The sequence below is a fragment of the Vanacampus margaritifer genome, chromosome 6 (assembly GCF_051991255.1).
Source record: "Vanacampus margaritifer isolate UIUO_Vmar chromosome 6, RoL_Vmar_1.0, whole genome shotgun sequence".
NCBI classification, from domain to species: Eukaryota; Metazoa; Chordata; class Actinopteri; order Syngnathiformes; family Syngnathidae; genus Vanacampus; species Vanacampus margaritifer.
The window spans coordinates 26,450,632-26,478,364 of NC_135437.1; the positions used below are offsets into that span (position 1 = coordinate 26,450,632).

Genomic DNA, 27,733 nt, shown 5'->3' on the forward strand with positions numbered 1-27,733 from the left:
TTTTAACTTTTCATTCTTCTGGTTTCTCTTTCCTCCAAGTAAACCTCTGTATATCCCCCCCAACAGGTGTGATAACTATATTTCCTTCCAAGATTTTCACTTCCTGCTTCCTGTCTTTCACTTCCTGCTTCCTGTCTTTCACTTCCTGGGTCAGCATGACAAGCTAAACCTGCTATTTGTTTCTGTTTTGTAAGATACTCAAGTACAAATAGAGTCATAGTAGTTTTTGCATTTTGGAGTATTATGTTTTTGTTTTGGTTTGTTTTTCAGAGGATATGTCACTAGCTTGTAGTACTAGTCCCTTGCTGTTTGGAGGACACAGCCACGTTGTTGTGTTGCTAGGAGAAAGCAGCTAGTAAGTAATTAGTTTTGTTCTCATGCTAGTTTGCTTTTGGTTGAAATTGTTGATGATTTTCATGATGAATGCTCGGTGTCAAAGCATTGTCGTAGTCCACTTGAGCTTTACTGTTCTTTGTTCTTGAATTTGTTTTCTGAGAACTAATGGATGCATGTTTAAGGTAATCAATCAGGTCTTCACAGATTTTTATTTGCCGAGGAAAGATACTCAAAATTGCGCCTGTTTATGGGTACACGTGTACCCCACTTACGGTTAACAATCTCAATTTTGGCTTCTAATGACGTTCATCTTAGGCTTCACGCCGATTTTATCAGCTGGGTCGGGATCGGACGTTATTTAGCATTCTGTACAAAATTGGTGATTGGCTGTAGTGCTTAATTTGCCCGATCAATCAATGACGTCATTTGATCGGGTATGTGAAATAAGACGTAATCTTATATTTAATGTTTATCATCTTTTTTTGAAGATTTTTGTTTTGCTTTGTAAATATTTCATTGTATCTTCACGAGACCAAATTCGCAAGTAAGGTAGTCAGTGTACAGTTTGTAGAACAGTGTGAATGTGCTGTACCCCAAAAGTAACCCATTACTCTGGCATTAGGCCATTAATATCTAAACTACTGGCAACAAAAGTGAGTATACCCCTAAATGAAAATATCCAGATTAGGTCCAAAGTGTTGATATTTGGTTATGGGCACCATTGTTTTCCATCACAGCCTTAATAACCACAATAAATACATTTAAGTTATTTTAAGCGTGTGGGAGGCTGTTTTTCCTTTGTTGAAATTGCTTAATGTCGAATGCATGGACGTGCAAGTGCAGTGAAATTTACAACATAAAAAAAAAAAAATCTATTTTCCTACGTACTAGGAACAAAAAAGAGCCAGCCTTAAGATGAAGAACCCTAATCATGCTGACTGACATGTCATGACATGACGGGTGTATATATGTGTGTTTATAGTTGTTGATTAGCTATTTCAGTCGAATCCAAAGAGAGATGAAGCTCTCCGGTGCAGTAGACAGGAAGGCTACGCATTCGCTTTTGGCAGCATTTTTTCAGCTTCCCACTCGGTCGCCGCGGGAGACCACAGACATGAGCGAAGAATTCCCTTGTGCTATACACACTGTGGAAAAAAAAAATGTCCACTTTAAACACCTGCCATCAACATCTTCGCCTGCGTTATTTTTCCAGTATTTGCCGTGTTACTTCAAATTGTCAAAGTGTAGCATGTTACGGAATTCTTTAGCGAGACGTATGAAATCATGGAATACACCTCTGCAAAAAAAATGTTCCAATTCCATCCCAAAACCATCATCATCATAATTAAATGCAAGGGAAAAGCTGTTCCGCTCCCATTTAAGTTATAAACTCAAATCCCTCTAATGATGAACACTAAACCTTTCCCCCCGCAATGTGAATCCCGTCTTAGTTTGGGATTGCGAGCGAGGAGCCGAACATCAACCGCCGGTTTGCATTCAGATAGAGCGCACATTGTTAGCGCTCGGGAATTCAATCTGTGTTGATTTTCTACTGTATATTCAACACAGGTGATTGGCTTTCAAAGGCTGAGCCCATCCTTTGTTGCCCTGGCTTGAGTGTCCAAATGCTTGCGTGGATTTTGCAAAGTCTTTTGCCTTCTTTATTATGCTGCAAGTGACAAACAACAGCTTAAGGCAGCAGGGAGATTTGAAACCGCCAGTTAAAGCGCGTCTCTTGTTTCCTCTGCAGTAGCCAATTTAGCTTCTCTCTTGGTCCCGAATGTGGCTTATTGGTTGTGGGCATTGCGTATCAATGAACAGGCTTTGTTAAATCTATAAAAGCAATCTGGAAATAACAGCACACATGTGGTGGGAATGCTGCAATGTTTGTGTTCAGTTGCTAAAAGGGTTTATGAGACTGCAACAGTGATGCTAATTAGTGTTAGCATTAAGCTAGTGGACTGAAGTTATTGAATCCAAAACGTTGGGTAAAATTAAATAATAAACCACAAAGTTGGGTTGCTTTGTGGGTTATTCGTTTGACCCAACTTTTTGGGTAAATTGGGTAAAAAATGACCAAACCATCGTTTTGAGTTGTTTAACAAAAAAAGTTAGGTCAAATTAAATTAATAGCCTACAAAGCAACCCAATGTTCGGGTTATTTTGTGGTTATCCATATGACCCAACATTTTGGGTTAAATGAATAACCTAAAGAGGTGGGTTGGCCCCCTTTTGACCCAGTTATTTATTGACCCAACGGTTTTTAGAGTGTATTGTTTGATATTTTGGCTTTTTTTTTTTCGATAACTGTTCACTATTTTCCAAAGTGCTGCTTATTGTGAAGTGGATTATTCGTTTGACCCAACTTTTTGGGTAAATTGGGTAAAAAATGACCAAACCATCTTTTTGAATTATTTAACAAAAAAAGTTAGGTAAAATTAAATTAATAGCCTACAAAGCAACCCAATGTTCGGGTTATTTTGTGGTTATCCATATGACCCAACATTTTGGGTTAAATGAATAACCTAAAAAGGTGGGTTGGTCCCCTTTTGACCCAGTTATTTATTGGCCCAACGGTTTTTCGAGTGTATTGTTTGATATTTTGGCTTTTTTTTTTTCGATAACTGTTCACTATTTTCGAAAGTGCTGCTTATTGTGAAGTGGGTTATTCGTTTGACCCAACTTTTTGGGTAAATTGGGTAAAAAATGACCAAACCATCTTTTTGAGTTATTTAACAAAAAAAGTTAGGTCAAATTAAATTAATAGCCTACAAAGCAACCCAATGTTCGGGTTATTTTGTGGTTATCCATATGACCCAACATTTTTGGTTAAATGAATAACCTAAAAAGGTGGGTTGGCCCCCTTTTGACCCAGTTATTTATTGACCCAACGGTTTTTAGAGTGTATTGTTTGATATTTTGGCAAGTGAAGTGAGTTAAGTTCTAGTGCTTATGTCGCAAAGCTGCGCTCACAAGTCAAAGCCAAAAATCGGCCAAACGAGGGCTCGTAATCATGAAACATATCTGCTATCTCAAGGCAGCACTGTAAATGAAGAATCATTTTCTCGCTGATTAAGTAAAACTTCCTGTGGCACACCTGATTCTCTCTCACAGCACACTCCGCAACATCCAATTGCTAAAATTGTGATGTTTCATCATAGAAACAAAATGATGATTTTCTGTGCTAGGCAAAACTCGCATAACAGGGCCCCACACCGTATTTGTTTTGAGAGATGCTAGGTGGGCAGTATTTGGCCTCACCTGATGTTCAAAAAGCACTCCTGTTGCATTTATTCAACAGTGGAGCAGTTTTGCACTCAGGTTGCGGCTCTTTAAAACTCATCTTAAAAGGAACATTTTGACCTATTTGCACTCTTTCAAATAGCGATGCACTTGATGTCGGTGAAAATGGACGCCTTTCAGCGGCTACACTCAGCATCAAAGACCAGCGTCATAAAACCCAGCGCTCCGGTTACCCTCTGTTTGACTTTCCAGCCAGTTTGTCACCGGCCTCGCTCGGGCTTCGCCCAGCTTGAAAGGGCTTTGTTTTGTTGTGCCGGTGGTGAGCTATTACACAAGTTTGATGTTGCCTGTCAGCAAAGAAAGGAATGGATGCGGTTGCACTTGTGCGGGTCAGCTTGCTTTGCTGAGGAATGGCTGCTGTTGAGGTGCTTCGTATAGCTGCGCACACACGCGAGATACATGAAAGAAAGGTACATCATTTTTAGTATCAGTGGTTCTCAAACTGGAATCCTCAAAATCGTTTGAAATGAATGAAGTTGTATCATTTTTCGTTTTTACTGCAGAGCTATGTATGGGCTCTAGGGTGCCTGGAAAATTCATTTTCTATTTAAGATTTTTATGTCATTACTGTACTATAGTGGAGCATCTGATATATTTTTGTTTAGCTTTTAGTTTGTCGATTTAAGATATTATATGTGATAATAGTATATGTCATTTTGTTTCCATCCTAGTTTTATTTTACTCGGTTGAAACCAATGCTGCAGTAGACAAAATGGACCAATAATTGTTTGGGTCAATGTGACCCAACTTTCTGGGTTGTTTTGCACAAAACAACCCCCCAAAATTGGATCGTTTGTATAAAACAATCCCCCCAAAATTGGATCGTTTGTATAAAGCAATCCCCCCAAAATTGTATCGTTTGTATAAAACAATCCCCCCAAAATTGGATCATTTGTATAAAGCAATCCCCCCAAAATTGTGTACTTTCATAGAAAACAACCCCAAAAAATTGTCATTTTGTAGAAAACAACCCCAAATAATGGGTCATTTTGTTTAAAACAACCCCCCAAAATTGGGTGTTTTGTACAAAACATCCCCAAAAATGTGATCGCTTTTTGCAAAACAACCCCACAAATTGTAGTCGTTTTCTTCAAAACAACCCCGAAAATGGGGTAGTTTTGTGCTAAACACTCTAAAAACCGTTGGATCCAAAATGTATCCAACTATGGTTCAAAAATGGACCGATCCTCTATTTGGGTCAATTTGACCCAACAACTCAGAAAGTTGGGTCAAATTGACCCATGAAGTAGATCGGTCCATTTTTGATTCATAATTGGGTTACTTTTGACCCAACTGTTTTTAGAGAGAACAATCCCCAAAGTATTGGTTTGCTTTGTAAACAAAAACAAAGCAAAAAAAACAAAACGAAACAGAAAGCTGGGTCATATTAACCCAAGTGGTAAATCTGTCCATTTTTGACGCAGTGTTTTTAGAATATCTTGGGAACACCTTTATTTGAAAAAAATAACAATCACCGGTAAGTCGGTTGAGAAAATTTGGATGCACATTTTTACTTCCGCTTAATGCATTGGCGACGTAACGCATTGGGATTTGTTATAAGCAGATAGTCAAAATCGAGTGACTCAGATTCAGGTTGCAAAAATGTGATCCCAATTTTAGTTTTTACCGTGCATGATTCTGACTCAACTAAAGTCTAGTGTGCAGCCATGCGTCAAGTTCTGTGCGACTTTACCGGCATATCTTCCCATAATGAGTGGAATGTGGGCACTTAAATGCGAGCGCGTCCGGACAATAGAAGGCGTGTTCACGTCTGTATTTTCCTCATCCTCCCTCCCACGATTGTAGCGACTCCCTGGCAGCTCTTGTCTTTCATCCACCTCCGCCATCCGCAAGCCGGTGGGCGAATCCACCTGCCAGGGGCCCAAAAAAATAGAAAAAGTGCGTCCAGTCAGATAAAGGATGTTTACGTCAGCGCCTTCATTGAAACGCACTTGTGTGGAAAGAGCTGCTGGAGACCGGCCGGTGGGATGCAATGGAGGGGAAAGGTCAGCGCTGATAGACTGAGACGGGAGGACGACGATCAGTGCAAAACAGACTGACTGGATTCATTCTGGATGCTAACTTGATATTTGCCTGGCCTCTTTTTTTAGGGGGAAAAAAGGCCCAAGTGTTGACATGCAGTGAATAAAAAATGTACATCATTTCCTAAATTGTCCCGCCGAATGAAAGACATGCACTTACTTTCCACGTAATTGCCGTTTTATTGTTATGGGAGTCGCCATTAATTGCGAGCAGTGGTCACGAGCGCGACACAATACTCGCACATTTGAAATGCATTATGGGAGCGGCCGCCCTCTTCTCGGAATCACTTGATGGCCGTTTGTGGTCAAATCATACCCTCGCATGTATGACAAGTGCGGTCCGACCGAAAGCTAATAATGAACTGGCAACGGGACGTGAAATGTATTTAAATGACCGCTATGTTCCATTCATGCTTTATTTCCTCGGCCTGACAAAGGAAAAGGAAATGAGAGTTGAAGTATTGAGTTAGACTGCTTGACATTGTTGAAAACACGTACACGGATATTGTATTGAAGTCGACGTCGTCTTTACAGTCTGTTTGATGTGTTCGCTGCATGGGCAAAAGTATTGAGACGGCTGGAAAGTCTACTTTCGGGATGTGAGGAATGTACGAAAATATGGAAATCGGCTAGCGACTAGCATAACGCAAGCGGGTGCTTTTAAAATTGGGCCAAAAGAACACCCTGGGTTCTGCCGTTGGTCAGTGTAGGTTAAAGGTTGTCATTTTAAACTAAAAAGGGAAACCGTAGTTTGACACGGTTGCGTCTGTGTACCCTTAGCTATGTTTTCAAAAACGTGAATATGAAACGGATAAAGCGCTATGTAAGTGCACTCCATTTACCATTATGATCAAATAGCATTTTTTTTTTTGTGTGCTAAAAATACAATTAGAGTTGATTTGTACCTCACCAGTTAAACAGTGAACGAATAGTGAATGCAGATTTCTTATCCACAGTGTGGCACCGCGCCACAGGGGGGCGCCTCCTTGTTTTCGTTGGGCATATGCAGCACTTTTTCGTTTTGGTTATCAATGTTTACGCGGCGGACGAGTACGATTATTGTGACGCATGGTGGCGCCGGCAAGCCCGCAGTTTTTTTTTTTGGTTCTTTTTAATTAAGTGAGCCTGTGGACTTCCAGTACGTTTTTTTGGTCACCGGTCCAGCTGCGTCGTCCATGGCCGATCAGCCACAGCGCGTTACAACTGCTGTGTAAAAATAATGCTATTGTTTTGAAATTTTTTTTTTAAATGCATTTGTACACTCCACAACTGTCACTAGGTGAGCAGACAAAAATTCTCAAAAAAAAAAAAAAAAAAGAAGGTAAAAATGATCCCAAATTGTCAGAAATATCCAGGGTCACATTCCATTTTGATTGAAAGTCATGTTCATATTCTTTCTGAACAAATGTATTGGGATAACTAAACTGAACACATTTTTTTATAGCACATGTGCTCATTTACGGTTGCTCTGGAGTTTATCCCACCCAACATTGGCCGAGATTGAGATTGTCTAGTGATCAGTCCAGGGTGTAGTTTGTCTTGCAGACTTTCACCCAAAAGTCAGCTGGGTTTGCCTCCTGCCCCACGTGACCCTGACAAAGATAAATGGCACAGAAAATGGATCGCTGGTTGCCGTAGTTTGATCAAAACCGAGGAACATTTTCAAAGCAGCTGACTGAAGGCCACTTGCTGTTCTGCTTTTTTCTCCCCTTCTCCAAACATCGTTCTTCTCCACATTTACGAGGCATGATTCACGGGTCAGGTTAGTATTACAGCGCCGTGCTGTGAGAACCGACGCAGACTCAGTTGTCTGATAGCGTGTGGCTGAACATGTGGTAATGATGCGTGCATTGTGCAGAGGTGGAAGAGCGGCGGTGGCGGTGGATGGACGCAGGCCTATTTTTCAGCCCATCATCATGTGGTCGCTCGCGATCCTGTCTGACCATCCTGGGCGTGCAGGCCAGAGAAAACACCGCGCTCGTGTGTGCAGGCTTTCCTTTCACTGTGTCAGATATCGGAGCGGGATGCCTCTTTGTTATCCGGTAAGTGGGCTGGCCAAAGGTCATCTCCCGCATCCCACGACGTGTGGCCGTATCCAGGGCGGGACCTCCTTTCCTCCGCCTCCACGCGTTGCCGTCCTTGTTCATTCATTAGCTCGCTCTCAAAGTGCGCGGGTGAGTCGGGAGTTTCTCTCCTCTGTCTGCTGACGCGGCCCCCCCGGGGGTTGCTCTGTGGACCCCCCCCCCCCCCCCCTTCCCCTCATCCTACCCTGCGGCGGTGTGTTATCGGTGGGATCTGCGTCCGTCTGTGTCTGCCAGCGCCGCTAGACGCTGGAGGAAGCAGGATGCGAGAGGATCAACTGTAATCTCGCAGCACGCTTTGTTCCGCACAATCACTGTATTCTCTACATGCTGGACATTTACATGTGCCAACAATCACACTGCTACTGGGCCACTTAGGTGATGGGCTGCACAGGGGGGTCAAGCGGGGACCAAGTGTGGAACGGTGGTGAAGTGTTAGTTGAACTGCCTCACAGCACAAAGGTTCTCGGTTAGAATCCGTGCAGGGATGATTTTCTCGAGGTACTCCAGCTTCCTCCAAAAGTCCAGAAATGTGTATTTTAGGTTTACGCAAGATTGAAGTTGTCTACCGTGTTTGCAAAAGGAACCATTTATAGTGTAGTGGTTCGACTAGCAGCGTTTCATGCACTACTTATTGCCCCTTTCAAAATCTGTGGTAACAGCAAACAGTCCAGGGTGTAGTGTATGACTCTAAGGCTCACTGGCGACTCTAGATTGTCTTCAATATTTACAAAATGGGCATTATAGCGTAGTGGTTGACATAGCAGACTTAAATACTATCTCAGGATACTAGTCCACTCATTCCACCAATTGAAAATCACCCCTATGATTGACTGCTGGGCAATCTCACATGTAGTCCATAAGTATCCAAGGCTAATTGATGACCAGAAATAATTTTTAATGTTAACAAAAATTATTTTTTGCTAATGCCGTGGTTCACATAATGGACTTTAGTACAGCTGGCGTGGATTTGTTTCTCCCTCACTGCTAAATTCACAATCACCATTATGTGACTAATGAACAGTTGATGATATATTCCAGCTATCAAAGGTATTCAGGACTCAAGATTGCCTTCAGTGTAAAACAAAAGAAAACACACAGGTAATTGGTAGCATAGTGGTTCACATAACCGACTTAAGTGTGGCTGGTATGGGATAAATTCCTTGACATTTCCCATTGACAACTGCGCTGTCCAGGGTGCATCATAGGTTTATTGATGATTAAAAATTGTCTTGAATGTAACAAAACAGTCATTGAGAGTGTAGTGGTTCACATAACAGACTGAAGTGTGGCTGATTTGAGAAGAATTCCCTTACAATCCCCGATTGAGAACTGCAATGTCCAGAGTGTATGATCGTCAATGATTCAAAATTGTCTTAAATTTAACAAAACAGTCATTGATAGTGTAGTGGTTCACATAACAGACTGGAGTGTGGCCGGTATGGGAAGAATTCCCTCACAATCCCCGATTGACAATTGCAATGTCCTGGGTGTATGATCATCAATGATTCAAAATTGTCTTCAATGTAACAAAACCGGTCATTGTTATTGTAGTGATTCACATAGCTGGCATGACATTGTTTCACGCTCACTGCTCTTGACAATCACATTGCGATTGAGTGGTGAATGTATTCACAACAATAAATTGTCTTCAATGTTTACAAAAGGTGCCATTTGTAGTGTAGTGGTTCATAGAGCAGGCATTAGTACAGCTGGTATGGGATCAATTCTCACTCCGTATTTCATTGATGATTTACAATTAAGTGACAGATGAGATGAAGGTGAATCCAAAGTTCTTTGATGACTTAAAATTGGCTTCAGTGTTCACAAAGAAGGTTAATGGTAGTGTAGTGGTTCACAAATCCTTCTACTGTAAATACTGAAGGGTAAATGTTTGATATCCTTCGTGTTATATCTGTGGATCTAATGAATATTTATTTTTGTAATATTAACAGTACGTTTCCAGCTCTGTATAGGCGAGGTTGTGCTTCAAGCTCATTATTGGGACAAAAAGCGACGGATCGGCGCTTCCCGTGCCTGTTTTAACAAGTCCGACAGCTCCATTACCACCTCGGGGGGATTTGAGGAGATTCTTACTGCCAGCTCGATCTTTTCAGCTTGGGAGGCGGCCCACTTCTCACCATTCCATTGGGAATGATTGTCTTAGCTTCATTGCTATTCCGCCAGTCTAGCGTATAGGTGACTGTGGTGTGTGCCGCCGGGCCACGAGCGTGTCACTCCCCCCAAGCAGAACGTGGGACCCGGATGTTTCTGGTAAAACAATATTATTTTTATTGTAACAGAAACAAGGCTGCGCTAATAACTCGAGCTGCAAACCTCACGGACCGCAACTTTGTCTGTAATTTGCTGGGAGCGTACTGCACGTTCATAGCAACCGTACAGAGAACGTGGAACGGAAAACAGTAGCAGCCCAACGCTACACAAAACGAAGGGTTTTCCTGCGACTTTTCCTGCCGTCCCCCTTTTTTCGACTGGAGCCTCTCAGACGTGGAGACACAGTGTCAGCGCTGGCACGGCCACATTGGGACTGTTTATTCTAATGCGAAATGTGGAAACTGAAGTCGATGATGTTGATTTTTAAATAACATTTCCAATATATTGTCTGTTGCTTATGTGGGAGGGTTCAAGTTTTAGAAATAGGGGCTTCATACTGCAGACAAAAAAAAACATCCAATACTGTACCCATTTTTTTAGGGCCCGAGCAGATCTAGGTGAAACATACAATCGTCAAAAAGCTTCATTAAAATTTTGTTGAAAATTGCACAAGAAGTCTCTAAAATATTGATGTTCGTGCCAGGTTTGATGTATGTGCAAAGTTTCACGAATTTTCACCGATGTTTAGACCCTCAAAAAAAGCCTTCCATAACTTTTCATTTAAAACATCTTAAGATGAAACACGGCAAGTTTGAAGACGATTGGATACATTTTGTAGGAGGAGTTTGTTAAAATATGACCGCTAAAAATTCATTTATACACACAGAAAATTTTGTACAATAAATTTTACTCTGTATTTTAAAAAAAATTTGGTCCCACTCTAAAAAGAGTAAACTTTACACTTGGAAGAGAGTAAAATACAAAAAAAAAAAACACATCAACAACAATAAAACAATCCCACAACCTTCAGCATGGAGGACAGCCACTCTACCACTTGAGCTATGCCGGACTAACTGTTAGTTAACATATTGCTTGTGTGTCCAAGACCAAAAATTGAGGTACGAGGAATCCACCTGACACCTGCAATATATTAACACAAAGTAGGAGTGGTTCAGTGGTATGGTGGTTGTCTCCCAACGCAGAGGTTATGGGTTTGATCCCATGCCATTGTGACCATGTCCTACAAAAAAAAAATATCTTTGTAGCCATAGGCTAAACCTGACAGGAAGTCTGTCATTTTGAATTCATTTTGCGCACCATTTTTGGCCTTTTACAGAGGTCATATTTTAATAATTAATGAAACTTTACATACACATGAGGCCTGACAAAAACATTTATATTTTAACTCATTCACTGCCATTGACGGCTATAGACGTCAAAAATTCATTTGAACTATTTCTATTAGTTAAATTTTTTTTCCCACTTTTGTTAAAGAGTATGAAAACCTAGAATTTTTTAATTGTACATTTAGAACAGATATAAAGTTTGTGATTAATCGTGAGTTAACTAGTGAAGTAATGCGATTAATTACGATTAAAAATTTTAATCGCCTGACAGCCCTAATTTTTTATGATTTTTTCTCTTTTTTTTTTATCGCGTCAGGCAATATTTTTTTTAATTGTAATTAATTGCATGACTTCAATAGTTAACTCACGATTAATCACAAATTTTATATCTGTTCTAAATGCACAATATATTTTTCTAGATTTTCATACTCTTAAGTGGAAAAAATGTTAAATTAATAGAAATAGTTCAAATTAATTTTTGACGTCTATAGCCGTCAATGGCAGTGAATGAGTTAAAGGGTTCTTGTCCTATGTGATAGTACCCCAACATGCCAGTACCCCAACGTGGCCATGATTGTGAGAGCCCTTTATGGCTCCTTGCAGCTCTAGTTATTATTCAGTTTGATGGGAGTCAAATTAAAATTGTAGTTATCTTTCTCAGACTGTACAAAGACTGCACAAATCATATAAATGAATAATCACTTCATTTTATTACTGTATATCCTCAACTGTCATGTATCCACAACTTTCGTTGTTGTTGTTGCATGTACAGTACTTTTAACCGCAAATTGAGTTTGAAATCAGAAGTCATGGGAAATAGTGACCAAAAAATATCAAATAAATAGTTATTTTTAAGTTAAGAAGTGATTTGGTGAAAATAAAGGCCTGCGATATCTGTAAAAAGTGAAGAAGAATTGCCATTTTCTCCAAGGTTTTATTAGTTTTTAGAATTGCATGGCAGGCCAGAACAAGTGCTGGAGCCGTCCGTTTATGGCCCACAGGCCTCACACATGCTTGTTCTATAAGTGCAAAGTATGCAGCAAGTATGTAGCAACAACAGGATTCAGGCAGCCATTTTCTGTTGCGCTTGTCCTCATTAGGGTTGCAGGTGAGATGCAGCCTATTGCAGCTGACTTTTAGGCGAGAGGCAGGGACCGTCGTACATATATACACAAGTGTTCATACTCACCTTCACACCTATGGACAATTTATTCTTTAATGAACCTAATGTGCTTGTTTTTGAAATGTAGGAAAATGGAGTACCACGCGAGCACAGAAAGAGCATACAAACTTCACCCTGGAAGGCTGTGCCTGCGAACATATACAAACATATGTTTTGTTCTGTTGATCAATGCGTTAGGTCTTTAAAAATAAAAATCAAACCAAAAGAAAATGTGTCAATGTGTTGGGTACTAGTTAGCCCTAAGGACAACATGAGTAGCCTCCAGGTCTGTTCTAAAAATAGTTTGCCAGTGATTGGACACTGTGATTTACTAAGAAGAATTAAAACAGAAGAACATTATTAACATTTATTTATTTATTTATTTAAACTTAACATGGTATGTGTTTCTTCTGTAACAAATATTCTACATTTTGTTTGAAAATAAAATAGATTGTGTTCAATGGAAAAAAAATGCTGTTTTTGTTTACCCAAATATATTTTTTAAAGGTCATTTCAGAGCTGTAAATTTAATACCATGATACTGCAAATATTTTTGTTGTTATCTCAGCACATGCCTGGACATAACTCTGTCCTTAAAATGGACAAAGAAAAGCGACTCTTCTTATTTTAAATTAAGACTGAGGGTTTGGATTTAATTTTGAATATTGTTGTCAACTACTATTGGCTGGTGACCAGTCCAAGATGTCGCCCTCCTGTCTCCCAATGTCAGCTGGGATAGGCTCCAACTTACCCGTGACCCTAATTAGGACAAATACTAAAGATGAAAGACTGATGTTTATGTCAATATGTGTGACGGATTTACAAGTCTAGGTTGTATTCTGCTTTTTACCCAGAGTTGTCAGCCACATCCTACCCTAGATTATAATCATTTCAGTGTGTTACAAATAACGCAAGTTGTTACTTTTAAGGATTAAAAATGCTTTGGCAGGCCATAGGTTGCCCCATTCTTTCTGATGAACTGCCAACTTTGCAGTATGGCAACAGTACGACCCTAAAACCTGTGAAAGGTGTCATTCAAACAACAAACGGCGTATGACATTTCCTGGCACATTTTGCACAGTTATGGACATGTTTATCGTCATGCGTCGTGTTTAGTCAGCTCAGGTGTAGAGACTCCCGGCCACCAGCAGGTGACACTTTCCCCTTTGTTCACTGCAGTGCCATTTGTTTGCTCTGCATGTGCTTTCTGAGCTGCACAAACTCCCAGTTCATAGCTCTGCGAGTGTACGTGTACGCGCACGGGTGTGTTTGTCGAGGTCGTGAGTGCATGTCCGGGATGGCCTTTAAAAAGCTTTCCCCTTCACGGCTCCATCAACAGGCAGGGAGGCCATTCAGCAGCACTGCTGGGTACTACAGTTAGTGTGTGTGTGCGTTTATGCATGTGTTTGCACAGCACTGCAGTCTAACCAAATCTCCTCTGGGCCATTTTCATCCACTGTACTGGCTTTTCTCCCCCACTTTTCCTTGCTACATTTCATTCATCTTCACGATTTTATTTTTTTATTTTTTATATGCATTGGCGACCTGATGGAAAGTGGCAACATATTAAGAACAACTCTCAGGATAATGCAGCACTAGCCTACAAACATAATGAACATATTGTTACATGAATGCCACCCAATTCAAACTAAGCTTTGTTATCTTTATAAAGACAGAAAAGGAGCGGCTAGCAGCTAGCCCTGTTAGCCCAGCTAGTCGCAAGCTGTTAGCCCCCTTTCCGTTAGCTTCTGAGCTGCTAGCAGCTAGTCCCGCTAATCGCAGGCTGCTAACCCCTATCCACTAACTGCTAGCAGCTTGGAAGCTAGCGGTGGAGGAGTAAATTCAAGGAGTGTAGTCAAGTGGAAACCACGTTACAGTGGAAAGTAACCGCTAAATACGAATATAGGAAAAGAGTCGACAGCTTCAATTAGCGTAACATGCTCGTGTGACTTATGGCCTCGCCTATTCTCTGAGTCAATATGTTTTTATATAATACAGGACTAATTTTCTTTATTAAAAATACACAATAAAAATTGTGTTTATTAAAATGGGAAAACTTGATTTGACATACTTTATATTTTAGAGTAAAACACAATTTTTACTTTTGTACTGAAATGCATCTCAAGAGTTTATTTAGTTTCTTTAAATTGAGCCAAATCAATGCTTCTACTATTACCAGAGTCTTTTGTGGCCTAAGTATCTGTGCTTTTACTTAAGTGGACAGTGTGAGTACTTTAGCCACCTTTGCTATATTTAGCTGGCAAAACAGCACCATAAAGTTCCTTTCTCCCCCCCACCCCCCTTGTGTCAGCAGCTCTGAGTTGACCGTACCCTGTAGGCGGGGAGGACAGCGAGGCCAACTGAGGTCAGCCGGGCCCCGCTGCTTCCACCCGCCGATACAAGTGTCGACGCTCGTAAATCTTCCCGTGCCGTGTCATGAGAAATTTGTCCCAGTGGCACTCCAAAAAAGCCAGACTGGAGCTCCGGTGGCGAGCCGCGACATCTTTTTGCGTCCCCCCCCTCCCTCCGTCACTGACGTCACGGGCATCGCCGCATAGGCAGGCAGGTGTCCAATATGCTGTGGTCAGCACTTATGGAGGCTTCCGTCAGGGTTAGTCACTTACACTTGGATGCGAAGTTTTAGCCTGATGCCCATGTATGACTACGGATGCAAAGGGGTGAAAAAGTTGTGGTAAATTTCCATCGGAAGTTAAACTGAGGAATTTTGGAAATATTCCAAAGCTTGAATATAATGTCAGGGAGAAAAGAGAAATCTGTGCAAAGCTAGCTAGATAGCTTACCTAAAAATGCAAGGAGAAAGTTTATAAATACAACTGGGATGTCTATTTTTCCATATTTACAAACATGAAAATGGGTTATATTCCAAACAACCCCCACCATAAGTGCCCTATTTAAGTACTGTGGTTATTTTTTAAACACAACGTTTAAAATAATATGCATTTCAGCACATACAGTATATTGAGTGAGATGGATAAACACAAAGATATTGTATACTGATCTGTCAATGTGTTTACAGTAAACAAGTCCTTTTTTTCCCAAGCTAACAAAATTAACTTATCATCTTACAATATACATCTATAATCACGGCCATAATAAAATGAATCTACAGCCTGACTTTCAATAATTATTATTTTTTTTAATTATGTTGTGCTGAAATACTTTTTTTATAATACCATTTTTGTTCTTCTTTCAAATGTGCACTGTCTTCAACTAAATGCTGTCATCTAGTGGTCAACAGTGGAAATACACCAAAAATAGAACTCAAACTCGCGATATAAGGGGTTTCCCATAAATTCCTGTCATTTCTCCTGTGAAGTTTCCAACGTTGAAAATTCCCCCAAATTTGCAACCCCAATCACGACCACCTTTAACCAGCTCAGAATGTGGTCCCGTTTCATCCCCCCTTTTCGCTTAGCGTACCAGACACTTGCCTCTAAACTCCATTAGACATCTGTTTTAATATTCCGCCATTCTTCTCTCTCGCTTGTTTCCAAGTTCACTGAGGTTTTTCTGGTCACTCCAATTTTCCACTGGCAGCAAGCGAGGCAACCCCAGGGTGGTTCCTCCTGGAGGGCTTTCAGGACGCTGGGGCCAGCAGCCTCTCGAGAATTCTCCGGGTGCCTTTTTTTTCTCTCCGCAGTGGCTTCCTCGCCAAAAGAAGGCCCTTCCTCCGCTAAGGGCACGGCGAGTACACTTGCACGCACATCAACACGGGGAAAGGCGCGTTGCTGTTACAAAACAGTGTTGTGGTCGGATTTTTCACCACCCCACCCTTGTGTTTGGCGGCGAATGCAGCAAATTCTGAACTCGGGATTGAGGTCTGCCATAACTCTGCATCGATTTGGGCGGAACAAGTCCGATTTGTTTTGTGATTGACGAGGCAGCACCCGAGGAATGACAAATAACAAACCGTCAGTTTTCAAGTGGTGTTAAGGGGACGTATGTTTGAAAAATGACTTTTTAATTGCTTGTATACAAATAGTATAGTGCCTTCCCAGGCCACAAGTGGGAAATTAAACAAGTTAATTGTTTATATGGCTATTTCTGAATATGGTGAACGGTGATGTCTTGTTTATCATGGGAGTTATGTTCTGGGCTCACTTGGATAAATATCCGTAGTGAGATCATAATAATAATAATATATTTTATTTGTAACACACTTTACATTTATAAAATAAATCTAAAAGTGCACAGATCATGTAACCAATTTTTAAAAAAAATATATATATATAGTTTATGCTGTAAAAAAAACCCTCCCGCATTTTATAAAACACTTTTTAAAGGGGAAGTCAACCTTAAGCATTTCTTGACAAGAATATGTTATACGTGACCTCACTAGTCTAAACATGACATTCTGATTAATATATTTGTGGAATATGAGCAAAATTCCGCCGTTTTTATCCATCTCAGGTTTTTTTTTTGCTGCTTAACTCATATTCCACAACCACATTAGTAACCAGAATGCCATATTTAGGCTAGTGGTTCTGCTTATTGTCAAAACATTTTTTGGGGTGTTGACTTCCTGTTTAACCACAATATAAACATTTGAACGCAAAAAAATGCATAAACTGTATAGAAAATATTGTAAATGTATTGCTAATGTGATCAAAATAAAAATATTGTCTTGTAGTTTAAGCCTTGAAATGCCCCACTAGTCACATTGGAACAACGGAAAATTAATCTTATTAGTGTCTTGTCTGCCTGTTCCTAATGTACCAACCAGGAAGGATCTATTTTTTATTTTATTTTTTTTTACACAATGAATGCATACATCAAAGGCAAATAGTGTGTGTGTGTACACTGCGATTTACACACGTTGAGTCACAGCCGAAGCAATCCCAGAAGAATCAAATATGGTCTTTTCCTTTCATCCAGGAAGTGGCCTTTTAAAATATAAATGAGCACACACCGCTTTTCACAACTGATCAACCTTGGCGGAGGTCAGTGTGTGCTCCCGGGCACTCTTTGTGAGTCATCACGAATTGAGTCATCACCGCCACCCCCCCCACCTCCACCCACAAAAGCGCATGCTAGCCGCCATCCTTCTTTTTGAACCGAAAAGTAGCTTACTAATTAACTCATTCACTGCCATTGACGGCTATGAACGTCAAAAATGAATTTTAACTATTTCTATTAGTTTAACTTTTTTCACTTTTGTTAACAAGAGTATGAGTGTACAATAAAAAAAAATATTGTACAGTTAAAACAGATATAAAATTTGTGATTAATCGTGAGTTAACTAGTGAAGTCATGCGATTAATTACAATAAAAAATTGGAATCGCCTGACAGGTTCATTATTAAAAATTAGGGGCAATGTACAATAAAAACATTCTAGGTTTTCATACTCTTGTCAACAAAAGTAGCAAAAAATTGTTTAACTAATAAATAGTTAAAATGATTTTTGACATTTATAACCGTTAATGGCAGTGAATGAGTTAACAAGGACATAGACAAACACATTCAGAGTTCTGGTTTGGAACCGCCTGCTCACCCCTGACTCAATCTTCATTTTTGTGAACGAGGAAGCTACCTTTAAGGATGGACTAGTTCTTCTATGACTCAATGGTACCGTCCCATATCGTGGTAAGTGTTCAGGCAGTGCTGGAAAATAATATTGGCCACTCGAAATATTGACACTTTGAACCCACTTTGGACTTTTTCACTTATGGGGGTGTACTCACTTTTATTGCCAACGGTTTAGACATTAATGGCTGTACAGTGCATCTTATATCATCTTAAGTGTTTAAGCAGTGCTGGAAAATAATGTTGACCGCTCAAAATATTGACACTTTGGACCCATTTGGATATTTTCACTTAGGGGTGTACGCATTTTTGTTGGCAGCGGGTTAGACATTAATGACTGTATTTTGATTTATTCTGAATGGGATACTGCTTTCTAAACTATAGACTGGCTTCTTTAAATTATAGCAAAATGTCTTATCTTTCAAGTGGGCCATGAAAAAAAAAAAATCACTTTAGTGAAATAGTGTACATGTGTTGAGTCAGTGTGTGCGTTCATCCCTTATGGACTCTGTCGACTGGGTGGTGCGTCTCACCACCACAGACTAACGTGGCGGCTAGAGGTTGTGCGTCAGTCCCCAACCGGGCAAGCCCGCGGTTGCGCTATTAGGAAACTACCGGGTGGCGAAAATAACTTTCGAGAGTTAAAAAAAAATAAATAAAAAATGCCTGTGAGATTACAAACAAGAGGTGGCGAATGAGGAGGAAATGACATGGAAAACAGCTGCACAGTAAGCAAGTGGACTTCCTCCAGTCTATGTGTTGCCATGGAAGCCGACATGACTTTGATGGGCTTCTGTGAGCAAATGCGTTCCAAAGCCAAGACAGACAAATATTTGCAAGCGAGTGTATTACACAACATACATCAAAAGACGCCCTGAAACGCTTTGCGGTCGTCATTGTTTCTGCTGCTCTGAGCCGGCCGGGTGAATGAATGATTGAAGGGAGGCCGGTGCCGTCATAGCCTTCGGTCTGTTTTTGACTTGAAGAGGCATTTTTAGACAAGAGGCCTTTGTGGCCATGAGGGGAGTAGCTGAGGACTCTGGGATGTCTCGGGCTCAGCTTGTGTTTATGACTGCACCTTGTCTTGCGTTATGTAGTAATTGTACTCTGGATTTTTTTTTTTTTTTTTATATTACCCACTACACTACATGGTTACATGGTTGGCCCTTCATTCAATCACATGTAAAGTGACCAAAAGTTTTGATGAAAGAATATCAAATATTCACTGTAAGAAGCAATGGTTTCAACTTTCCAACTAGAAAAGTAGTATGAAGATGACCAAAATGGTACATTTAATTAAAAAAAGGAAAAAATTGATCATTAACTCTTTGACTGCCAGACGTTTTCAGAAAAGGGATGCCGTGGGTGCCAGCCGATTTAAGCATTTTGACTGATCTTTCAAGGGCCACAGAAAATTATGTGTTTGGACTATGGAAACACACATACTACCAAATGAAAGATTGGACTCTCATCTTTCATCAGAAAAAACAAGTTTGTTTCTACCTTATTCCGTTTTTCAGTAATCAACAATAGAAAATGGCTAGTTTCACCTTTGTTTTGAAACAAACGTCTTTTAACGTCTTTGGCACTCCTCTGTAGGATTTTACTAAACATTATTTAACGTTTTTGGCAGTCAAAGAGTTAATTAATATTACATTTGTGGAATATGATTCATGAACCAAAATCCAGCCGTTTTTATCCATTTCATGGGGCGGCCATGTGTGTGAAAATGTAACAACTCATCTTCAGAAAACAGGTGAACTGTGATTGGTTGTTGTCTGAGCCCTGAGCAACTGTGATGTCTTGTTCAGTCGACAGCAAGTGGCAAAATGGCTGCCCCTGAAATGGATAAAAACGGCTGGATTTTGCTTCATGACCAATTTCCACAAATGTAATATTAATCAGAATGTCATGTTTAGACGAGTGAGGTCACATATAACATATTATTTTCAAGAAATGTTTAAGGTTGACTTCCCCTTTAACGTTCCTTTATAATTTGCTTTCTAATCTCCTTAGACATCTCTCTTTTGCTTCCTCTGGTCAGCAAACAGCGCATTGACAACTCGTCATCCTTTAAATTGGCCTTTCTTACCTGCGAGGCTAATTAAAGGACACATCTTGGTTGAAAATTTCCTAATTTCCAAGGCAGTCATTTTCACTCGACAGCAAGTGGCAAAATGACCGCCTTCTGATGTTGAAAAAAAAAGGCTGGATTTTGCTGCTTAACTCACATTACACTAACGAAATCAGAATACCGTATTTAGACTAGTGTGACTTCCCCTTTAAGGTTAAAGGCTATAAAACCACCTCCAGGGAGCTTGATGTTGCTATGACTACAGTTGCACAGGTGCGAACGTCTCAAAAATTGTTTGATTGCAGTGATTGCCACAATATATTAAGTTAACAGTACCATCGTTTTTGTTCAGTTATAAACTTCGTCACTTCTCTCACACTCATTGCATCGTCTTGAAACTTGACAAACGTGTAATTGTGAGGTCACAGCAACCCGAATGCCTCACGAGGTCAGAAGCTGGCAGGGATGCCAGGGAATTAAAAAAAAAAAAAAAACTTGTTAAAAGAGATGTTAAAGTGCCTCGTTGTTAGTAAGGCAACGGGACTTGAACACGGTGGTCGTTTGCAGTTCGGGTAGCTGCACACAAGGTGCTACCGTTGAGGAATTCAGCACTTTGGACAGCACCTAGACCAGCTCTCACCGCACAAAAATTCCAACACTGCACTCCTAAAAGCGGCGCCTGGAATGCTTTGTGGTCAGAAATGGAAACCGCATTCTTGCAAAGGTGCAGGAAGCAACAGGGAAGGGCATTTAATGTCTTATCAAGGTGTAAACACGTCAACTTATTTGTTACTGATTTGCAGCAATCATAGAGATTATGTGTAGATTATACAGTAGTACAAAATAAGTCTATATTAGTCCTGCAGTTAAAATTCCTGTTTTCAAAGTCATAACGTCGACACAACAGACACTAACACCTGGGGATACACAAGTGGCTGAGGGCACTGATTGGTCACACACGCACACACACGCACGCACACACACACACACTGAAGTGCATCTTCTGTTTCAATTTAATTATAACTGTTTTGATTTAGTTATAACTATTTAGAATTGGACATAATTGCTTTGATTTACTTAGTGTAGTTCTGTGTGAGAATTCAAATGATCTCAGGGGGTGATCTTCTCTTTTTACATTCCTGAGGGCACGTGGTGGGGGCGAGGCGAATGTGTTAATTAGATCCCTTTTGTTTTTATTACCGGCCCCACTAAAGTCTGCCTCTCTCTGAAAAACAACTCAACTCTCTTATCTGATCTCCTGTTTAACATCATGTGACTCTGGGAGGTGAGCCGAGAAAGAGGAGGGACTTTGGAAGGACAAAAGAATATTAGGGACGAGCAGAGGGAGGGGCGACGCAGATGAGAACCAACATGGTGCGGCATGGCTGCCTCTGACCACAAGCTTGTGACGATAAAACCTGAAGGAAATGCCTGAATTCACTGATCTCATTGTATGTTTTGATAATCAACATCATGAACATTGGAAAAAGTAAGTAATCATCTTACTTCGACACACACACACGTGGACGTGGTTAGACATAACGAGACAATCGAAGAAACCAGGAGCACATGACAAAAACACCAACCACAAAGACAACAAGAACACCCATAACAAACAAAAACCCAACCCCCACAAAACCAAAACATGACACCTTCTATAAATGTGCAACCGGATCCCCAATATGCCTTTTTTTTTTTTTTTTTTTTTTTTACATCCGCCACACCCTCAGGTTTCCTAAACAAACCATCTGTTTCCCCTCCCGCAGGCAGCCGAGAGGCGGCGTTCACCTACGCCATCACGGCCGCGGGCGTGGCCCACGCCATCACGGCGGCGTGCAGCCAGGGCAACTTGAGCCAGTGCGGCTGCGACCGGGAGAAGCAGGGCTACTACAATCAGGAGGAGGGCTGGAAGTGGGGCGGCTGCTCGGCCGACATCAAGTACGGCATCGAGTTCTCACGCCGCTTCGTCGACGCCCGGGAGATTAAGAAGACCCCTCGTCGCCTGATGAACTTGCACAACAATGAGGCGGGGAGAAAGGTAGTTTTATTTTTTTATTTATTTTTTACAAACATACTTGGAGCTACTTTCTATTTTCTAGGTTCTAATATTAAAAAAAAAAATTCTTGTTTGGCTGTGGTCATATTTCTGAACTGCCGTTTCTTTCCATTCTAACGCTGGCCCGTATTGCAAACACTGCTCTTCTATTAGTCACCCCGACTGACAAGGGAGTGTGAGGGAAAAAAAAAAAAAAGAAGTGACGTTATTCTGACAAATGGATCCGCATGGATTCTTTTAAAAGTGGAATTCGCAGCAGGATGCCTCGGCAGCGGTGTGCCAGAACGTAACACGTCATTGCAAATTTAGTGTGCATGTTGAGGCCAACAGTCTTTGCTTTCTAATGCTTCTTCTTCTTTACCAAACATAACACGTACAGTATTTGTCATTATTTTTGTTTCAAGTCAGCAGTAGTTCATCACTTTCTGCCACCTGGACGTACCTTGGTGCCTAACAGAAAATGAATGCATTGTGGGATATGTAGTTGCAATCTGTCTTTGCAGTGAGACTTCCCAAAATAACTCCCAAAGTGTGAGCCCGTTTTTCATAGACATCTTCAAGTGTAGTCTAGTCAGGTTTAGGACCGTGGCCGGAGATGCTGCGCTCCCCGATGCACCTGACAATTCATTTGGTAACAGAAAGTAGACTCCATCTTCATTTTCAAGCTGGGTCAAGGCTAATTTTGCGTGTTTGTGAATTTGGTAGACACGTTACCCCTTTCTGGGCATTCCAGCAGTAATTATTTTAGACTAAAAAAAACAGATCTAAGTGGTGGTGCAGGTGGTGTAACACAATTTTGGTGGATTTGATCAAGACGCAGGCAGACAGGTTCGGCCTTTTAATTTATAAATATGGCAACCCTGTGGGATAATCCCTCACCTTATTATAAAGGGTCTTGCCACAATCTACAAGAGGAGATCTTGCAGTTGACCTGTATAAAAGGACTTTGCGTGCACCAATTTCATGACCAGACCCCAGAGAGTTAATTTCTGCTTCTTTGATGTTAAGCATGTGTGCGCTTCGACCGTCCTGATTTTGTTGGAAAATGCGTGGAGCCGCTTCGATTGGCTGGGAGTCAGCTGCGTTCTATCCGACACTGCCGCACAATGGCCCAAACCCTAACCCTTAAGCTCGCTTCTACCTGTGCAAATTTTAAGGAAAACCCCCAAAAACAAATCAACACCCCCCCAATTCACCCAGTTCGACTGCACTTTTCCAGTGACTTGCGCTGGCCACAAAATCAGGCCCTAAATGTTACTTAAAAGCATCCAAAGCATCTTCATGGTGGACTGTCCATCATTACGCACTTCCCCACGTATGTGCACAAGCCAAGAAATGCCATATAAAAAAAAAAGGTCTGTAATAGTCATAAAATCCAGACGAACGAGCTGATAAAAAGGAACTTTTACTGTGACCGGATTGTTATAAAAAGCTCTCAAAAGTGCGTAAATCAGCCGTCTCCGTTTCATGTGATGTGCGGAGTGTGTGCGCTTTGACGGACACGCCGTAAGTGGACGTTTCCATCTATTTGTCAAGAACTTCAGCGCGCTACATTCCTTGTGGCTTTTCACTCTTTACATTTTTGGAAATCCTCACCATGCGGACCAGACCGGACCGGAGCGGAGCGCGAGCCTGCAGAGAATCAGTGAACAACTCCCGTGTCATGCGTTTGTTGGATAGAGATAATTAAGGGGCAGGAAAAATCCACTCTGGAGGAAAAAAAAGCACACCCTGCCAAATAAATGGTCACATGATGCAACGGCAACATGTTTACTTCAATTTCTCCTCATTTTGCCTTTGAATTGAGTACAGCTGTAGTTTTGTAACACATGCACATATTGCCCATATGGTGATTTACTGTTATTACGTGCATCTTCCCCTGTAGAGACCTTTTCACCATTACATCACACATACATCCGGCTTGGTAAAAGCTCAATAAATCTCATAGTAAACAAACCACGACATGTCATTTGTCAAAGGCTTTCAAGTGGTTCCACTCAGAGCTGTCTGGACATTGACATGCGTGGGCACCATATTGTTACCTACTCAACTTGACATCACATCACCATGCAATTCAAGCAAAACTTCTTTTATTTTAATATAATTTCTGAAAAAAAAAATACATTCATTTTTTCTTCTTTTGTTTAAGTAATACTTGAATGAACTCTATTGCTACTAGTCAATGAGTCTGAGAGGATCCAGAGGTCGGTCTTGGGGGTTATTGTGAAAATCTACATGTTATACATAACTCTTGTAACCAATGGCAAATCTTGATATTGAGGCTGACTCGTTTTGTGAGGAAAAGGTCATGGTGGAAAAAAGGCCGCTCGAATTCACCTGGCTGAGGTGATGCAGGGAGACAAGGAATTTAATGGACTGCAAATTAGGGCTGGGCAATATAGCCAAAAAATGAACTCGCCATTATTATTTTTTTTTACATTAATTCAGGGTGATTACGATTTAAATTGATTTTAATCTCATAACCTCAACAAACATTTATTTAAAGGTTTTATTTATTCCAAAATAATTCCTGTTCAGACAACAATAATGTAGACTGATTCTAAATCAGTTTAAACATAAACTCAACATTCATAGTTTGTGCTTATGTGCCACAATTAAGTAGTTAGTAGAGATTGTAAACATGTCTTGTAAACCACCCATCCAGCATTCTGCCACTTGTGCAAAAATACAACTCACAAAAATATTTGGATGTAAGAGAACATAAGAACAGCAGCTTTCCAGCTTTTCAGCTATCCAGAAGTCAAAACTCAATTTCACGATTTAGCAAATTTTTCAACGATTCGATTTTTTCAATGACAGTGTATCGAATTAATTTTATTTATTGGCCAACCCTATTGCAAATTCTGCTATCGATACCCACGACATGCAACAATCAAGACATTTTCTGGCATTACTCGGCTTTACATTCACTTTATAATTTAACTCTTTGACTGCCAGACATTTTCAGAAAAGGGATGCCGTGGGTGCCAGCCGATTTAAGCATTTTGACTGATCTTTCAAGGTCCACAGAAGATTATGTGTTTGGACTATGGAAACACACATACTACCAAATGAAAGATTGGACTCTCACCTTTCATCAGAAAAAAAAGTTTGTTTCTACCTTATTCCGTTTTTCAGTAATCAACAATAAAAAATGGTTAGTTTCACCTCTGTTTTGAAACAAACGTCTTTTAACGTCTTTGGCACTCCTCCATAGGATTTTACTAAACGTTATTTAACGTTTTTGGCAGTCAAAGAGTTAAGTATTGTTAATTATGTGTGAAAACATGCACAATAAAAAGTGAATGTAAAACTTGTTACTAAGTAATCCAGTAAAAATGAAAGGGAATGTGAATATTTGCTTTGCGATGGGCCACTGTGATAAGAATAAATAAATAAATAAAATTAAATTAAAAAAAATCGCCTGGAATCCTCCTCCACGTTGAGAGGAACCAGTTGAGGTGGCTCGGGCATCTGGTTTGGATGCCTCCTGGACGCCTCCCTGGGGAGGTGTTCCGGGCATGTCCTACCGGCAGGAGGCCCCGGGGACGACCCAGGACACGCTGGAGAGACTATGTCTCTCGGCTGTCCTGGGAACGCCTTGGGGTCCCGTCGGATGAGCTGGCTGAAGTGGCTGGGGAGAGGGAAGTCTGGGCTTCCCTGCTAAAGCTGCTGCCCCCGCGACCCGACCCCGGATAAGCGGAAGAAGACGGACGGACGGACGCCTGGAATCCATCCAGACCGGGATCTCTTCTGACATGACTTGTACAGATCATAGATGTAGACCTGAGTTTAATCTCAAATGTCTTCCATTCCTCAGGTTCTAGAAGAAAGAATGAAACTAGAGTGCAAGTGCCACGGCGTCTCAGGCTCCTGCACCACCAAGACGTGTTGGACGACGCTCCCCAAGTTCCGGGAGATCGGCTACGTGCTCAAGGACAAGTACAACGAAGCCGTGCACGTGGAGGTGATGCGGGCCAACCGCCTGCGACAGCCCAGCCACCTGAAGGTGAAGCAGACTCAGGGCTACCGCAAGCCCATGGACACGGACCTCGTGTACATCGAGAGGTCGCCCAACTACTGCGAGGAGGACGCGGCCACGGGCAGCGTGGGCACCCAGGGCCGCCTGTGCAACCGCACCTCGCCGCACACGGACGGCTGCGACCTCATGTGCTGCGGGCGGGGCTACAACACGCACCAGTATACCAAAGTGTGGCAGTGCAACTGCAAGTTCCAGTGGTGCTGCTTCGTCAAGTGCAACACGTGCAGCGAGCGGACGGAGGTCTTCACCTGCAAGTAGAGGACCAGAGACACCAGATAAGGACAATTTTGAGAGATTTTTTTGCCATTGACACTCTCTGCTCTTCACGGCATCGTTTTGCACACAGAAATCTTTAAATTGCTTTTCACAGAGTAAAATGCAAACTACCAGTAGGCGACTTCACTCGAGAATGTACGCAGTGACCGCAAGATTTGGGACGGGCTCCTACCCCAGGTGAGAAGTGCACTCTGGGAATTTTTAAGACCCACAAGAGGCTCTGCGAAAAACCTCGGTGGGGTTTTTTTGAGCGCTGAAGTGGACATGGACGACCCTGGGGCGCACGTTGGGACACATTTTTTGTAAGCAAGGTGCGTTGAGGTGTACCAAAAAAAAAATATATATATATATGAGCGGGGAACTCTGTGGAAGCCTCTGCTGCCAACTGGAATATGGTGGAGTTAATGTTAGTCTTCCAGTCACACTGGAACTGTCTGTTCTGAACACTGAAAAATAAATTGTTTATTTATGTAATAGTATCTTAAAAAAAACGAAGCACTAACAGGTAGAGATGTCTTTTTTTTTTTTTTTTGTACTAAGTGTAAAGAAAGTACTTTATGAACTCTGACTGAAGCTGAACACCCCATCCGACCCTTAAACACCTCATCTTCTCTTGTTCAAAAGAGCATGGTTAAAACGTGTCTCACATTCCCAACGCCTTGGCTCTATTTAAGTTTTGCATCGTTTGTTTTTTTCATGCTCCGTTGCTGGCGCGCAGTTACGTCTTGTTGGATGTCGGAGCGGCGGGAATGTTCCTGGAAGCTGGATGTTGTTGTCGAGTGCTGCACTGATACTTTCTCTTCAGTCGTGCTAAATAAAAGTCCCCGTTTGGAAAGTACTCGCAAAGGCACGTCTTTATTTATGTCGTCGCTGACCTTTAAGTTGCCTCCCACGCACTCACTTAACGTTACATGACATTAGCATAAACCCATTTGCAGTCTATCGTCTGGCCTGAAACACTCCCAACGACGAGAAATATTTCACAGGGTAAAAAAACTGATGTCACCTAAGGATATGAATGTTAAATTTTCCTACCTTTAGACTTTCTCTGGTTTCTTAAAGCTCAGGTCTTTCGGCGTTTATCAGCAATCTCGTCATCAAAGTTCAAAACAATAGAAAGATTGCAATCAAACCACCAATCAATGACATTCATTCATTCAGTGTGCAAAGCCACTTTTTACTGCCAATAAAAAAAAAAAAAAAACTCCCTAAACGATGATCACTATAATTTTGGTTTGCGTGGGAGTATGTGCAGAAGTGGGGCTCAGGAAAAATCTGTATTTGGTAAAACAAGATGAGCTTTTTGTGATGTTAGTTAAACGTCGGATTGTCAGCGTCATTGTACAGGACATATG

The 27,733-nt window shown here is 41.2% G+C and overlaps 1 protein-coding gene across 2 annotated transcripts in view; it reads left to right on the forward strand.

Moving 5' to 3' along the window:
- Nucleotides 1-27,216, forward strand: part of wnt7bb (wingless-type MMTV integration site family, member 7Bb) — a 44,888-nt gene extending 17,672 nt beyond the window's left edge. For both annotated transcript variants that reach the window (XM_077568477.1, XM_077568475.1), the window contains exons 3-4: nucleotides 21,771-22,042; nucleotides 25,881-27,216. In XM_077568477.1, coding sequence (XP_077424603.1) covers nucleotides 21,771-22,042; nucleotides 25,881-26,360 — 752 coding nt within the window. In that variant the 3' untranslated portion in view covers nucleotides 26,361-27,216. The remainder of the gene's footprint in view (nucleotides 1-21,770; nucleotides 22,043-25,880) is intronic.
- Nucleotides 27,217-27,733: the final 517 nt, after the last annotated feature.